Source organism: Drosophila innubila, chromosome X (assembly GCF_004354385.1).
Source record: "Drosophila innubila isolate TH190305 chromosome X, UK_Dinn_1.0, whole genome shotgun sequence".
Lineage (NCBI taxonomy): Eukaryota > Metazoa > Arthropoda > Insecta > Diptera > Drosophilidae > Drosophila > Drosophila innubila.
Genome location: NC_047626.1, coordinates 2803321 through 2820627, shown reverse-complemented (window position 1 = coordinate 2820627; position 17307 = coordinate 2803321). Strand labels below are relative to the sequence as shown.

At 34.7% G+C, this 17307-nt stretch overlaps 2 protein-coding genes across 2 annotated transcripts; both read right to left on the bottom strand.

The window, feature by feature from the left end:
- Window positions 1-166: 166 nt before the first annotated feature.
- Window positions 167-1404, bottom strand: LOC117784697 (cell wall protein DAN4). Its single transcript, XM_034622507.1, has 4 exons — window positions 1353-1404; window positions 1130-1272; window positions 812-1054; window positions 167-739 (listed from the first exon to the last, which is right to left on the bottom strand). The coding sequence occupies exons 1-4, from the start codon at window positions 1402-1404 to the stop codon at window positions 218-220; spliced, it is 960 nt and encodes a 319-aa protein (XP_034478398.1). The 3' UTR covers window positions 167-217.
- Window positions 1405-14585: 13181 nt separating this feature from the next.
- Window positions 14586-15378, bottom strand: LOC117790102. Its single transcript, XM_034629389.1, has one exon. The coding sequence runs from the start codon at window positions 15202-15204 to the stop codon at window positions 14794-14796; it is 411 nt and encodes a 136-aa protein (XP_034485280.1). The 5' UTR covers window positions 15205-15378; the 3' UTR covers window positions 14586-14793.
- Window positions 15379-17307: the final 1929 nt, after the last annotated feature.

Below are 17307 nucleotides of genomic sequence, written 5' to 3'. Positions count from 1 at the left end.
TGATTCAACCAAAATAAACTCAGACTGCTGCGTTTTCAGTTTAAGCAAAAAACAAAAAATAAATAAATCACACCATATTATTTTTAAATTTATTATAAAAAGTACAAAAGTTATAAGTAATAATTATATTTATAGATATGTATATATTGTTTATGTAGTTGTTAACAATTGTTCATAATTGTTTTTTTCTCTTTCTCACTGAGCATCGTTGGCAACTCTATTGTGGAATGCGTTGATTGTGGATGTTGCCCAATTTGAGTGGCAACTCTGGAAACGGTTCCAGCAGCATTAAATCATCTGAGACACTTACATCGCTGTCATTATCATTGTCATTGTCATTATCATCATTGCTATTATCATCAGGCAATGGTGTTGTTGTTGTAGATGTTGTTGTTGTTGTGGTTGTAGTTGTTGTGGGTGCTGTTGTTGTTGTGCTGCGTCTTCTTAATTTGCGACCTTTGCGACCTTTACGACCTTTGCGACCCTTGTGTTTGACCAGTTGCCTAGCAATGTCCAGGGTTGCCAGCTCGCCAAAAACTGTGGGATATGGTGCCATTGGATATGGTGCCAGAGTTGTTGTTGTTGTTGATGTTGCAGGTGTTGTTGTTGTTGAGCTGCTGCTGTTGATCTCTGTTGTTATAATTGGTGTTGCTGTGGATGTTGTGGATGTTGCTGCCGCTGTGGATGTTGCTGCTGGCTCTGTCGTTGAGTTTGTAGCAACAGTTGTTGATGTTGCCTCTGTGGAACTTGTTGCTGTTGTTGTGGATGTTGTAGATGTTGTTGTTGCCTCTGTGGAACTTGTTGCTGTTGTTGTAGATGTTGATGTTGCCTCTGTGGAACTTGTTGCTGTTGTTGTGGATGTTGATGTTGCCTCTGTGGAACTTGTTGCTGTTGTTGTGGATGTTGATGCTGCCTCTGTGGAACTTGTTGCTGTTGCTGGTGTTGTTGCAGTTGTTGTGGATGTTGCTGTTGCCTCTGTGGAACTTGTTGCTGTTGTTGTGGATGTTGCTGTTGCTTCTGTTGAGCTTGTTGCTGCTGTTGTTGTTGTTGAACTCTCTGTTGCTGCTGTTGTGGAACTGCTTGTAGTGGATGTTGTTGTTGTCGCTGTTGAATTATCAGAATTATCGACAGCAGCAGCAATAATCTCACTTATATTGATTGTTATTGTTTCGTTGAGTCGCGTCTCAGTCGGCGACTGCAATGTGTTGTTGCTGCTGACAATTGTTGCCACAAACGTGGAGTTCTGTGCGACAGTTAAACGGCAACAACAGGCTGTAAATGTCGAATGAAGTTAGTTAGAGAGACTGCAAATCAATTAGAAATTAGATTAGACCACATGTCACACTAATTACCTAATGTTGTCACCACAACGAGAGCAATTAATTGCCGACGTGCTGGCAACATCATCATCATGCCAACAGTTGCTGCTGTCATTCCACTCATGCTGATTCCTTAATTAGCAACTGCAAGTTAACTGTTGTCGATGTTGCTCTATAAATTTGGCTAATTGAACTGATTTGAATTGTACTCATCTGATGGATTTTTATATTGACGTTGCACGGAAACGTGTGGCATGTTGTACGTGAGCTCGACTATTTACTTATCATGTCTAACCAGATAACAATCAGCACACACACACGCACACACATACACACACACGCTGCAATTGCTGTTGTTGCTGCTGCTGTTGCTGACGTCTTTTGCCGGCAACATCTTCGATACCGGAAGCACACAACAGCAACCACGTGTTGAGCTCACACCCATCAACAATCTGTTGACCAACGGAAGCCAAGTCGACCAAAAGCTGCCAGTTTGCGAGCCAGTCTTTCAAGTGGGTCAACATCTTGGCCAACAGGCACGTAAACACTTGCCTCAATCACAATCACAATCACAATTGCAACTGTTAAAATGCACTAATCGCAGCGATTGAGAATTATAAGAATACAGCAAAAAAGTTTCACAAGTACATAATTTATAACAATTTTTTTATTTGTAAGAAAAACAATTATAATAATTTTCTTAACTACTTTTTTAAAGACTACATTTTTTATCTGCCAACTGTATTAAAACATTTAAAATCAGCTATAAATATATATATATATCTCACTTTCTTTTTAAGTAAAACATTTTTATTAACTATTTTTATAAATCTTGATTTAAATAATCTCTATACGTAACTTTCTTCAACAAGCTTTTGAAGCTGTAAAATTTTAGTTGATTCAGCTTTTTTCCACGACTTGACTTTTAGTTTAAGCTAAGCTCACGTTCTTAATTATTGTAAACTGCTGTCGTATATTAAAGAATTGATTGTTATTATAGTAAAAAAAAATAAACAATGAAATGACATTGGAATGTGCTAGAGTAACTAATACCCTGTAATAAGCTGCAGCAAGAAAATAAATCATTTTTGTGGTATTATAAATATATATTTTAAATAACATTTATTCCTTATATATTTGTCAATGTTTAATCAAAAGGTTGTAATTTTTAATAGGTTAAAAATTCATAAATATAAAAAAAAAAAATTAATATATATATAAAGTTTAAAATATTATACAAATTAAAAAAATTATCTGCTTAAAATGCTAAAATAATATTTTTAATTTATTATTTTGATTGTTATTTCTGCTGAATATACAGGGTATCCGTTCAACTGTAATTGGAAATTCATGTGAAAAATTTACATGACGTTTTTGTCATGCAGAATGTTAAAAATTTTATTATTCAAAATAAACGTGACCAAATATTAATGTGACTTGAACATATGTAATTAAAACAGAACAAAACACAAAAAATAAATTAAATAAGCGTAGAGAAAGGGAACAGGGTGTCACATTAAGAGCTGCAACATTGTAGCTAATTATGAAATGAAATTATGTTCATAAAAAAATAGATTACTAAACATGCAGAGCATTATCAAAGTATAAAAATATTTAAAATCATGAGTTGAGAGGGAGAGAGAGAGAAAGATTGTGAATAAAAGAAAGAGAGAGCTGTATTTTGAGTTCAGAGCACGATTTCGAGCTGTCTAAAGTACGTGCCATAAAATAGATCAAAGTGAGGCACAATTTTCTAGTATAAAAGTCGACGAGTTGTCGATAGAATTAAACAGTTGGAATATTTCGAGTCAACGTTAAACAAACAGCAAAAGTCCCGCAACATGTTCAAGAAGATTTTCCTCATGGCCTTTGTCCTGTGTGGTATGTTAAATGGAATTTTCACCATCGGTGAATTGCAAATTTCATATATTTTTGTTTTCACACACTCTGGTCACATTCTAAGCAATTTTTGAATCTCGTTGGCATTTGACCGATACAAAAAACCGATGAAAATAGGACGTGTTCTAATTTTTTAATTCGCAGCGTTTTTCATCAAAAAAGTGTCGGTGAAAAAATGATCCTAAGAGCTAAAATTTAATAAAAATTTATTATTTATTTATTTATTATTTATTTATTTACAGTCTGCTACTTTGGAGCCATCTCAGCACGTCCGCAATTGCCTAATTTGCCTGTGGTCGGATCGGGTGGCGGTTTGGCCAATACCGCAGGTGGACTGGCAACTGGCTTGACAAGCGGGGTAGCAGGTGGTTTGGTCGGTTCCCAAGTGGGTCAAGGTCTGGGTGGACTAACCAAAAGCAGTGGCGGTCTTCCTGTTCCGCTTCCGCTCTAAATACTGAATGAGAAGTCCTATCAAAGTGTCTACCAAATTGTCAACTAAAAAATATCTTTTGTCCAAACGTATCTTAATATTATTTTAAAACTACAAATCTGTTAAAATGCCTAAGAATTATTGAAATTATTAAATATATTTTGCAAATCCAAAAAATATATGATGTTTTGTATTCAATCAATTCAAATGAAGTGAATATTTTCAGAGTAGAAAAATTTCGAAACTGAAAACAATTTTTTTTTTTTTTATTGGCTTAAAAAATTTTTAATTTCGAAACTACAGAAATTGAATTATTTTTATTTTATATTATAGTTACAATAACTAGTTAATTTCCACATTAGTCCAAATCAATAAATAGTTTTGTGGTTTCATAACTAAGCTGTGCTGAAATTAGCTAATCACCGCCACAAATGGCGTTATACAACACTGAACCATCTAATCGCTGTGCTACGTGAGTCTCATTGTTCCATTAAGCACGTAGGCAATCCTTGGCCAATACTATTTATGGCCAGAGCAATTGCCAGAATGCTTCAGTTACAAATATATTTATAGCCATAAACACAATGCTAACTAAATTCACATTTTTGCTGTTATTGCTCGCCAGTAAGTAGAAATAATTCCGTGTAATATTTAATGCTGACGTATTTGCTATTGGCCTTTTTAGTAGTGTTGGTTACGGCTCGAACAACAATAACAACAACACTGGAAGCAACAACAACTGCGCCAATTACACGTACTGAACTGGTCAGAGGCTTTGTTCGTCAATTGAACGCGCTTATAGCCAAGTTAGTGAAGGATGTGCAACAGTTAACAGCTGTGGACAACAGCAACATCAACATAATTGCCTAAAAGTTCAAAGCAATTGATTGAAAATCATACAAAATTAATATAATAACTAAATTATTGCATTTCAAAAAAATTCAAGTTTTTTCATTAAATATCCAATACTATTAAAAATTAAAATTAACAAAAGTCTTATTAAATCAGTTATAAATTATGCCTATAAGCATTAGCATTGTAAATAGTAGTGCTAATGAAAATTAATTTCATTAGCATTGACTTAAATACTGCCTTTGAAAATACAATTTTATTTTACTAGCATTAAAAAAGTAATGCTAATGAAACTTCACTTCGCTAGCATTGAAAAAAATACTGCTAATACAAAATTTTTCTAATGAGAATGAAAAAAAAAACAGTGCTAGTAATAATTTATTATAAGCATTAAAAAAAAAAATAATTTAAATTTGTTGGCATTGAATTATAAAAATGAAATTAATTATAATTAAATTGTTCGGATAGTTAAATTAACAATTTTGGTAATTGATAAATGTGTAAAGAATGTTAATGAAATATGGAGTTAATAATAATTGTGTTTTGGAATAAATAAGTTCGGGAATTTAATACCTTGAAAATATATTTTAATAATGTTTAAACAATGAAAAACCATTTTTAAAAATTTACGAGCTTTAAAAATACGTTTAAAATTAAGAAGTATATGTATAATATGCTAAAAATTATAAAAACAGATTGTCGTTATCACTACTTTTTTTATTGCTAATAAATTATAATTTTCATTAGCACTACATTTTTCATTGCCAGTGAAATGGCAAATGCCTTACAAAAGTTGTTAATTTGGATAGTCTCTGATATTAATTAAGCAAAAGTTTTAAATTAAGGTAGACTTACAGGACCTTTTACTTTATTAAGTCTAATTTTTTGTAGCTATTCCTTTATATAATTCTATCTCAAAGTTTGACTTTAACAAACTCAAAGCATAATCATTATTTACGCTGTCTGCTGTTGTTTTGGAGCGATAAAGAACTTTGAAAGTCTGACTACAGATATGATTAATGTGCATTTGTCAAGGCTCAGAGGTCAAAGCATTATTTAGGGGGCGACAAAATAACAATTTGCAGGTATAACACAACCTTTGCCATTCATTCTGAAAACCAATCCCAAATGTAAAAGTCGAAAAGTGAATACACATGTTAACATGCAGCTCGTTGGCCTGGACTGAAGGGCGGGGACAGGGCTCAGGGGCTTAGGGGATCAGGGGGGGTTGAAGTGTGGAAGGGCTGACTGTTAAGCGAAATGAAAGTGCCAAAAATTATACCTAAAAGCGAAGCACAGAAAGCAAACGACAACAAAAACAATGCCAAGAAAAGAAAATACAATAAATGGAAGCTGACAACATGGAATTTTAAACACTCTATATATACGATATATAATGCTGTAAAATCGGATAAATTGGTATATAAATTACGTTATGGAATGTTGTGAAATATAAAATGGCAGGCCAAAAGCATTCTAATATTTTTTCTAAAATCTTTAAATTTTTTACTCTTTGTCCTGACTCACTCACTGACTGATCATTGCAAAGCCCAAGCCATAAGTCTTAGTAAGCTGAAATTCTCATAGCAGATTAATAAAATAATAGTTGCTTTGAGGAGTATGAAATATAAAACAGAAAGTGTATGGTAGCTGTAATATCAGGTATTAAAAAATATTAAATATGTTGAAGATATGAAGTGAAATATAGTTCATAGGATATATGATATAGAAAATGAAACAGTACAATATAAAATATTTGCAATGGTATATAGGAAGTATAGTATACGATTTAAAATGGAGAATAAATAAACGTTAAAATATTTTATAAAATTCTAGCCCAAGTTCAGCAAGCATATTTTAAGTAAAAAAAAAAATAATTCTCAAATATTTTGGGAAAATTATAGTACTCTAACGCTTAGGGTATAAAAATGTGGCAAGAAAATCTTCACGAAATTTCTCACGTTTGCCATAATTACGAGCAGAATACGTGACATGTGTTTTGACTGCGAATTTAAGCTGTGACCCGCAGCAGCAACAGCAGCTTGTACCCCAAAAACCCCAAACCCCAACCCCCAACACCGAATCGTTAACCAACACTGCTTGGCAAAAACCCCTTAAAGCCTTGAGTTACCAGTTACCCAGTTGTTCAGGCTGTGTACCGTGTATAATGCATATTATGTTGGAGATTGGATGGGGAATGCAGAAGTCGCAGAGTTGTAAATGGTAATACGAGCTCGTACATACCAATAAAAATAAAAATCAGTGTAGGCCAAAAATATGACTGTGAATGCCTTAAGGGAACCCTCTCGTTCTCTCTCTCTCTCTGTCTCTCTCACACACAGTTGTAACGATTGTGCCGAGTAATTCATAAAAATCTCTTGATCAAATGTTTGCGACATGAATAATGCCCACAACCAGAAACCGAAACAGAGCCCGAAACATAACCCAAAACAGAAACCGAAACAGAAACAGGACAAGTCATATCCCTTTTTATACCCGTTATTAAAAAGATGAGTAAAAAGGGTGTATTGTATTCTTTGGAATGTATGTAACAGGCAGAAGGAGGCAGCTCCGACACTATAAGGTATATATTAACTTGATCAGCGTCAACAGAAGTGTCGATATAGCCAGTTCCGACCGTCTTTATGTATAAACAACTAGATCTCTGAGTTTATAAAATCTAGAGACTTCAAACTTGGTATGTAGATTCTTGGACACCATACGCAGATCAAGATTGTTTTTACATCTGGATCGGATCACTATAGCATATAGCTGTCATAGGAAGGATTGGTGATAAATCAAGTTTTGGTATACAAATTCCTTTCTTTTTGAGATAAATCAACCAATCTGATAGAATATGCTTTTGTGCTGCTCTTAAGCATTCTGACCAAATTTGGTTCAAATCGGCCCATTATATCATATAGCTGTCATAGGAATGATTGGTGTAAAATCAGACTTTAGTATACGAAATGCCTTTGTTTTTTGAGATATCCCAATCAATCTGACAGAATATGCATTATAGTTCATTATATACACTCTGACTAAATTTGGTTGAAATCGGTCCATTATATCGTATAGCTGTCATAGGAAGGATTGATCGATAATCAAGGATTAGTATGAATATTGTTGTTGTTTCTGGAAATATCTCAATCAAACTTGCAGATTATGAAATTTCTTGTGTCTTATATGTCCTGACCAAATTTGGTTAAAATAGGCCCATTATATCATATAGCTGTCATTGGAACGATTGGTGTAAAATCAGACTTTAGTATACAAAATGACTTTGTTTTTTGAGATATCCCAATCAGTCTGACAGAATATGCATTATAGTTATTTATATACATTCTGACCAAATTTGGTTGAAATCGGTTCACTATATCGTATTGCTGTCATAGGAAGATTTATCGATAATCAAGGATTAGTATGAACATTGTTGTTGTTTCTGAAGATATCTCAATCAAACTCGCAGATTATGAAATATTTTGTGTCTTTTACGCCCTGACCAAATTTAGTTCAAATCGGTGCACTTTATCATATAGATTTCTTGGGATTAATCATAAGGCCATTAAATCTTTGGCTTAAATTTGTCTGAACACAGGGTATGCTGTTGTCGAGTACGCTCTACTAATTCGCTTGTTTTTAGTGTCTCGTCCTTCATAATTTATAATGCTTTAAAGCTGAACCGCAAAACCAAAAATGAGGACGAAAATGTAGATGAAAATGGAGTTGGAGATGAAAATGGAGATGAGAATAAAGCTGAAGACGATGATGGAATCCCAGAGCGTTGCGTGATTGAATTGTTGGTTGATTGACAGTTGACAGTTGAAATTGATTTGGCTGACATCGTGTGGTGGTGACGTTGTTGTTGTTGCTGTTGTTGGCGGTGGTGGTTGATACAATTCCAAGCTGGGCCACGTTTATTAATCCCCAGAGTGCAGGCGTGCATAAGTATCGGGCAAATGGATTAGACATTTTTATGTGAGCTTCTGCAATCGCAGCAAACGTTGAACCCAGAAAGCATTTTCAGCATTTCAAATGTAGCTATACAAATATCCAACTACGAGTATTTAATTAAGCTTTTCATTCACCTATCGACTGATGACTGCTGACTCCAGCCATATGCCACACAACCCTCTCTCTCACTCTCTCACTGTCTCACTCCCCCATTTCCCTTCTCCTTTGTCCGATTTGTGTGACAGTTAATGAACGTCTGGCCTTCTTTGTTGTCGCTAATCAAAGGATCAAAAGGAGGACGGAGGTTGCCATGTGAGTCGCATTGCCAATGTCCTTTAAAACAACAATGCGAGTACATATAGCAACAGCTGGATGCAGAGTGAGAGTGAGAGAGAGTGCGAGAGAGTGACAGAGTGACAGAGTGACAGAGAGAGAGTATTGCAGTCAGCTAATGAATGATGGATGACTTGACATAATTAAAAAATCTTTTATCGAAAAGAGCGATCGTTCAATTATGGTTTAATAAACGGTCTCATAAGCATACTCAGTGATTGATCAACTTACAGTACATATTAAATACACTAACAAAAAACTCACTCTTTATATAAATACAGTCATTTATTTAAGTAATTTATGTATTTATTTATTAGGTTATTTATTTGTTTTATATGATTTTTTTTTATTAACTAACTTTTTTATTTGTCTATTTGTTTATTGAAGATGGGCTAAAAAACAGTCGTCAGAGAGTAAAATTACAAATTCGAGTTGAATTACAATAATTAAATTTTTTAATAACATTTCATTATTATAAACATAATTTTTAACTGGAAAACAAATGCAAGTTTAGGTATATATTTATAGATTAAGCTGGTATTCAAAAATTTTATAATTGATACAAAATATGTTGCAAGGATTGGAAAAAATCCAGAAAATGGAATAGTAAAACTAAATAAATACAAAATTTATTCAAACTAAGAGAGAACAAAACTGAAGTTCTTAAAATAATAAAAATATATCATATTAGCTTAAATATTAAAATAAATTTTTTTTTAGCTCAGGAAAGTTTTTGGAATAGAATTTAAATGTTATTTGTTTTATTATATTTTTTTATTTTATTTTATTTCAATTATATTTATGGTTTATTAAAATAAAAGTTAAAAACATCTTATACCATTTCTTGGTCATTTAAAATGGCCACAAAGTAAAAATATTAATGTAAAATAATCTTAATATTTTATTTAGAGTCAGTTTAATTAGTACTAAACAATTTATATTTGATTTGATTTAAGTCTTTCAATGAATTATGAAACTTTAATAAACAAAAACTATTTTATTTATTTATATTCGTTGCAGTTTTATTCTTAAAATAAATGTATTAATATTTAATTTGTAATTAAAGTGCACACAATTTAACACTAATTTCAATGAAATCATAGCTAAAAATAATTGAATCCAAGTGTTAATATTAAAATATCAAATTAATAAATTATTTGATTGGATTCTCATCCCGAAAATCGAAAATCGTTTTAAGCTCATTTTCAAAGGTTAATTGACCAGTTCTGACTAAAAGGAAGTCCTTAGTTACCGTTAACGAACTCAAGAAAATCTCTCTGTTTACCTGAATAAAAGACCGACAAATTTGGGCAAAAATTTGACAAATTTGTGAATGAAAATGCACTTAAAAATGGGAGACGGGGAAGGGGTAAGGGAGGAAAATATGTGGCACAGTGTGTGTAAATTATTTGGCAGGGTATTTTGTCAGCTTTCAAACTGGCAGATCAATCAGACTGGATGGTGAAGTAAAAGAACGTTCAAAAAAGGTTAACCGGCTCCTCAATTTGCCAACAATACAATGGGGAACTCAGGACATAGAAATGCCCAAAAGGAGAAGCCCAATAGAGAGAAGAAGAGAGAGAGAGAGTGAGAGAGAAAGGGAGAGAGTATTGATTGCGTTGATAAATCTGAGGAGCCTGTAATTTCATTACAAAACCGTAGCACAAGATTACCACAAAAGCATTTTGCAATAGAGAAAGAATGGGAGACAGAGGCGAGAGAGGGAAGAGAGAGGGTAGAGGGGAAGGGAGAGAAATACAACTGCCCAATTCCCCAATGTGAAAGTAATAGACCATGCCAACAACAACTCGGAAACAGTCGGAACAACAGAAACAGGAATTCAGCCCCAAAACAGGAGCATTGAAGTGGCTGAAAGGCAAGAGGGGTAGGTAGAGAAGGGCAGGGGAGGGTTTTTAAGATGCTTTGTGTGTGTATGGAAAATTAAATTCAATTGTGTGACAAGTTAATCCTATTTCTCATCTTCCAACTTTTATTTAAGCTTCATTCTTTATGCATTACATGCGAGCGAGACGAGCTCCGAGTCATGCAGTCAATCAATCAGTCACTCAGTCAGACAGACAGACAGACAGACAGACAGACAGACAGACAGACAGACAGACAGACAGACGGACAGACAGACAGACAGACGGACAAACCTTTAGACAGTCAGAGAGACAGGCAGACAGGCAGACAGGCAGACAGGCAGACAGTTGTTGGGTTGTCAGAAATGTTTGATATGTTGTGAAAGCGAAAGTGAAAGCGAAGGGTTGTCGGCGTTTCAGTGTTGCTATAGCTCTTATTTTGTGCAGGGTTGTATCAGGCTGGCAACACTTCATTAAATGCATAAAGCAATCAAATGTGCTCTTGATGAACAAAACAGAACAAGCATGTTGCATGCCACATACACCCACAAACAATTCAACAAACCCACTCAAAAAATTAAACCCATCGTTGCGCTTTCAATTGTTTGACAGCTCGACATTTTCTGCTAATGGCAACTGCCGAGAGAGAGAGGAAGAGAGACCCACCGAGCGATAGAAAGAGTGAGTGAGACAGAGTTCTGGATTCCCCAATGTTAACTCCTCCTGTTGCCACATCCATCACGCCTTTTACACCCCTTACTGCTCCACTCCATATTCATCCTCTTTCCACTTGAAACATTCGCCTTTTTGGTGAAGCCTTAAAGCTGCACTCCATATGGCAACTCTCTAGGCAATCGATAATAATTACATTAGTTTTTCTTTTGTGCCAAAGGACTATTATTTCCATTTCCAATTATGTGCAAAGCAGAGAAGCTATATAAGATCTATAGGAAAGCTCTAACGTCTCGACCTCCCAGAGTGTCAAGGATTTATTCTATTTTCTCTGACTTAATTGATGACTAATGAAATTTACTATTGATAAAATCTATCAGAAGACAGTTAACATCAGCATTTTCAAAGGTATTGCCGGCTTTTCAACGAAACTGATGGAGTTGTTTATAGAATAAACGGTATTTTAAGTACACAAAGAGCAGATATAATTCCAATATTTTAAAATATCAAATGTCAATAGTTTTTCTGAAATTTATAGATATCTGAGTTGAGTAAGCAGGTAAATTATTTTCCCCAAACTTAAATTGAAGAATAAAACTAGTCGGCCGGTGCTACAGTCGAGCATACTCGACTGTCGGAGACCCCGTACTTACTATGTCAAAAACTAATAATGGAAAAAAGTTTTTCATACTAAGACTTGATTTTCGTCCGATCGGTCCTATGACAGCTATATGATATAGTGGTCCGATTTGAACCAACTTTGGACAGGATATATAAAACCAAGTTATATGCTTATTTCATCAGTTTGGTTACAATATCTCATTAAACAAAAAAGTTTTTCATACTAAAACTTGATTTTCGACCGATTGTTACTATGAGCGCTATATAATATAGTGGTCCGATTAAGAAAAGAAACAAACTGGATCTGCCTGCAATATTGAGGAAACTACATACCAAATTTGGTGTCACTAGCTTTTAAATTGTTCTTATAATTTGGATATGAAATTTTTTTTTCGATTTGTGGGCGATAAAAGGGGCGTGGCCGAATTTTGAAATAAACTTGATCTGCTTGCAATATAGAGGAACCTACATACCAAGTTTGGTGTCTCTAGCTCTTACAGTCTCTGAGATCTAGGTGTTTATACAGACGGACGGACAGACAGACAGACAGACGGACAGACAGACGGACAGACAGACAGACAGACAGACAGACAGACAGACAGACAGACAGACAGACAGACAGACAGACAGACAGACAGACAGACAGACAGACAGACAGACAGACAGACAGACAGACAGACAGACAGACAGACAGACAGACAGACAGACAGACAGACAGACAGACAGACAGACAGACAGACAGACAGACAGACAGACAGAGACAGACAGACAGACAGACAGACAGACAGACAGACAGACAGACAGACAGACAGACAGACAGAGAGACAGACGGACAGACAGACGGACAGACGGACATTGCTATATCGACTTGGCGATTGATGCTGATCAAGAATATACGTATATATACTTTATAGGGTCTGCCACGTTTCCTTCTGCCTGTTACGCACATATTCGTTGAAACAAACCCAATAAACCCCTGTACTTTTTATAAGTACGGGGTCTAAAAATTAGCAGTAAGACTTTAAGTTGCAAGATTCTGCAAAACTTGATTTAAGAACTAAGTAGAGCAGACTCCAGAGAAGTTAATGCCAATTCGGTGAGTGGAGTCAGCCGAATCTGCCTTTTGTTGTTGCTCAATTACGGTCTACCCCCAAAAATATGAGGACAGTCAGTGCTTTAGTCACGCCCTCCGCTTCCAGCTATCCGTAAACAATTACAATACGCTCCGTGCGGAGTTGCAATTGAATGGAGCTTTACGTTGGTTGTTTACTGAGCTGTTACTGTTTTTCCCCTCTTTTTTGTGTGCTATTTTTTGACTGTCTGATGTCACACCACTCAGCGCGTCATCATTGTCAGGATGAGGAGAGAGCAGAGAAAGGCTGACTGAACCCTAGACTGAAGCTGAGACTGTCTGGGTCTGGGTCTGGGTTATTAGAGCTGGTGGTGACGATAGATATCCGGCTGTGATGCGTATTACGAGTATAATAGAGTAGCCGAGATGTATCTTTATTATGATAATTGCTCATTGAACAGGAAATTATGAGATGCGTGTGTGTATGGTCTATGTATCATCATCATCATCATCATCATCATCATCATCATCAACATAATCATCATCATCTCATAGACCATTTGGCTAGCCAGAAATAAACAATCAAAGGGAAGAAAGTAGTAAATAGAAAAGGTGTTTCAGAGCAAGATGAATAATAATAATAATAACACTAGGCAACAAAATATATATTTTTTCCAATTATAATTTTTTTTAAAAAGACAAAAGAATACTTAAAAATTTTTTTAAAATAAAGTTCATATTTTTTTTTGTAATTTTAAAAAATTAGTTTTTTTTTGAGCTATTAGAGGTGCGCCTACATTTGTCACTATTAATCGAAAATGCCTAGAGCAACACTTTCTTAATTCGAAAATTTATAGCTTAAAAAAAATTGACTTAAATTTAAAATTGTGTACAATAGGGTGCATCGATTTGAATGGAGCCAAAAAAAATTAAAAAATGTTAGCCCTATTTCGTAATGTACGGTCAATTCTAAGATGTTATCACCAAGAAACCATAGTTTAAAAAAATTTCAAGTTTGCGCTTTTTGAGTGGTACAATTTATTTTTTCTGAAATTTTTTAGCTTGTTAATATTAGCATATCTTTAGAGTTTCTATACCGATCCAGACAAAATTGGGAACAAAACTCTACTTAAGACAAAAAAAATTTTAAATTTTAAGGAATGTCCTTAAAACATAATTTTTGCCCATGCAAAGACAAAAAAAAAACAAAAATTTTCAACTCAAAATGCGGAAACTGATTTTAGAACTATGGTTTCTGGGTAAAAATATCTTTTAGAATTGACCGTTGAATAAAAATTTGGGTTACCAATTTTTGTGCAGAAAATTGATGCAGCCTAGTGTACTTGATGAAAACATATATATTTATTAGTTTTCAAGAAGCTTTTTTAAATCAACTTTGACATTCTTGAGAAACTATCAAAAAATATCAAAATTTTTTTAATTAAAAAAAAAGCCATACCATAGAAAAAAGAGTTTTTTTTTCGAATACTTAAAAAAATATGGCTTTGATTGCAGTTAATTTTTGTTGGCTATTGCCTGGTGTAATCATAATAATAAAACAGACAATATGATGATGATGTCGAGAAATGAAAGAGAGAGCGAGAGAGAGAGATCTTAATACATGCACAAAACAAATGCCGGATAATACGTTCCACAAATCGATATTATTACTGCAAGTATAGGAAACAGTTGACAGATGACAGATGATTGCCACAAATGGTTGCAAGTACAAGTTGTACTAGTTGGAATTGATAACATAGGTCGACTGTTCAACTGGTCCTAGATTCTGTTTTCCCGTCTCTGTCGGAGCACAGCGGCTGCTTGCAATCTTTGTGGCGGCTGTGGCAAGTGGCGACGGGGTCGAAGGTCATCGCCAGCGCCATCCTGATCGAAGGGACGCGGTGGCAGACGCCAACTCCACACATGCATGCCGTCTCCCTCGCCCATATCGAAGTGAATGCGCTGACGTTGCAAGATGATCCGCAGATTCTGTACGAAACGTGCCACATCCACGGGATTCTCGTTCTGCAGCCGAGCTGCCACAAGCGGTGGTATGAATCGATCGTAATCGTGTTGCTGCTCCTCATTCGGCCCCCAGTGCAACTCCGGCTGGAGTCGATGCTGACGATGCTGACGATGTCGCATGTTCTGAATCTGATTCTGAATCTGCCGGGACCTTGGAGGATTCATTTCTATATCTTTTACTATAGTACTTCAATTTATTTGGCCTATTTGTTAGCTTCTATTTGCTCCGGTTCGAATTCCATTTAGTTTTTGATAGTTTGTGTTGTTAGTTTTGTTTGTGACTGTACCGGAATTTTGTTGGAAGAAGGTAAAAATTAAAATCCCATAAAGAATATATTTAAAACTGTCAAAATATATTATCGGAATCGGAATTTGGCAGCCAGTAATTACAAAGCTAACTATATATTCTTACATTTAAATTTTAAAACTCGTAAAAGTAACGAATATATTTATTTGCAATTTTGGAATTTTGAAAATTCAAAATTTTAAATCTAAAGTTTTCACTTTTAATCAACTCCTTATATCGTAATTAGTATAAAACAACACTTTAAATTTGATTCTGAGACCTTTCAATTTTTTTAAAGCATGAAAAATCGGACAAAAAATGTTGACTTGTAAAGTGGCTAAATCCGTAGTCTAACCAACTGCAAACTGTCATAACTTGATCAAAACTGAACCGATTTTCAAGCGGAATGTCATTTTGATCATGATTTGTCATTTTAATTCATTCTGCATTTAAATTTTATTAAATTCTTAAAAAAAAAATATTTTTCTCTTGATTCTACTAGATATCGATTTCGATGCTAAGGGTCCCCCCTTTGAAATTTCGAAAATTCACAGTTTTAAATCTCGAATTTTCACTTTTAATCAACTCCTTACATCATAATTAGTATAAAACAACACTTTAAACTTGATTCTGAGACTTTTCATATTTCTGTAAAAAATCATGTCAAATTGATCAAAAATTTTGACTTGTAAAGGGACTTGCTCCGCAGTCTGACAAACTTCAAACTGTCATAACTTGATCAAAATTGCACCGATTTTCAAGCGGAATGTCATTTTGATCATGATTTTGCCTCTCAATACATTCTGCATTCAAATATTTTTAAATTCGTTCAAAAAAAATTTTTTGCCCTAGGTCTGTTTATTTCGATGTCATATGAAACGACATCTTAAAATTTTAAAATGTTTCAAAATTGATTTGTTGTACCGATACGTACCGGTACTGATACTGAAACCTCAAGAAAAAAACTAAAATAGAACTTTTTGCCAAAATAGTAATTTCGGGACGTTCTGAAACCGAAGCCGTAACGTATATTTGTTTTGGTTTGATTCCTTGTGATTAATATTAAGTTACATTGTACAACTCAATTACCAATCATTATTTTTGAGTAACAAAATAAAATGAAGATAATTTTTTAGCCAAAAACAATATAATCATTATTTACAGCTACTGAAAAGTCAACAGTACTATCATGTGCTTTTCACTAAGACCCAAGATATCATTATAATCCTAACTTATTTCAGGAATTTTACGCTCGCTTCCTTTCAATACATTTTTCTTTAACAACATATATCTTTATTAATTTATGTCCAGACAACATTCCTTCGTATGAGTACTTACTGTAGCTGAAGTATTTATTTATATCGTATGTCTTTTTTTGGTAGCCTGTCAGGACTTGACTTAGTCCTTAATCAAAATGCACACACTTGATGCATATTTAATTAAACTTTTACCTTTTTGGAGAGGCCGTTGTAAAGAATTTGTTTTTTTTTTTTTTTTTTAAGTCAAGTCAAGAGCACTTTGTTTCTAAATAGAACAAAGAGGAGGGGAATCGGGGGTAGGATGAGCTAGGGGATGCTTATGGTCTGTCTAACCTGTGTTCCTTTCAAACCTTAAAAGCGACACGACGTGGCTTTAATTAAATCAGTTTTAATTAATGCAAAATGCGAATTTCAAAAGATGTTCCCAGACAAGCAACAGGAACAACCTCAACCTAAGCAGGGGTGTGGGTAAGGGGGATGCTTTTTGTATGTTCTTCATCCCAATTTTAGGCGGATATGGAAAAGTGCCCCAACGTTTTGTTGTCGCATAATTACAACTCAATTGTAATCCAATTTTGGGCCGGGCAAATAAATCGGATTTCGTTTGTGACAAGCCACGCCCCCCGCCTCCGCCTCCGCCTCTCTTCACGTCTGCCCTGCGGCCATGGGTGGCGCGAGAAGGTGAAAAGGGGGCTGTGAGGGGGGGTGCGAGCGTTGTTCTGG

Coding starts and splice junctions, on each gene's coding strand:
- LOC117784697 (XM_034622507.1), bottom strand. CDS start 1,404: ATGTTGCCAGCACGTCGGCAATTAATTGCTCTCGTTGTGGTGACAACA. Junction 1,273..1,352: donor CGTTGTGGTGACAACATTAG/GTAATTAGTGTG, acceptor CGACATTTACAG/CCTGTTGTTGCCGTTTAACT. Junction 740..811: donor AGGCAACATCAACATCTACA/ACAACAGCAACA, acceptor ACAAGTTCCACA/GAGGCAACATCAACAACTGT.
- LOC117790102 (XM_034629389.1), bottom strand. CDS start 15,204: ATGAATCCTCCAAGGTCCCGGCAGATTCAGAATCAGATTCAGAACATG.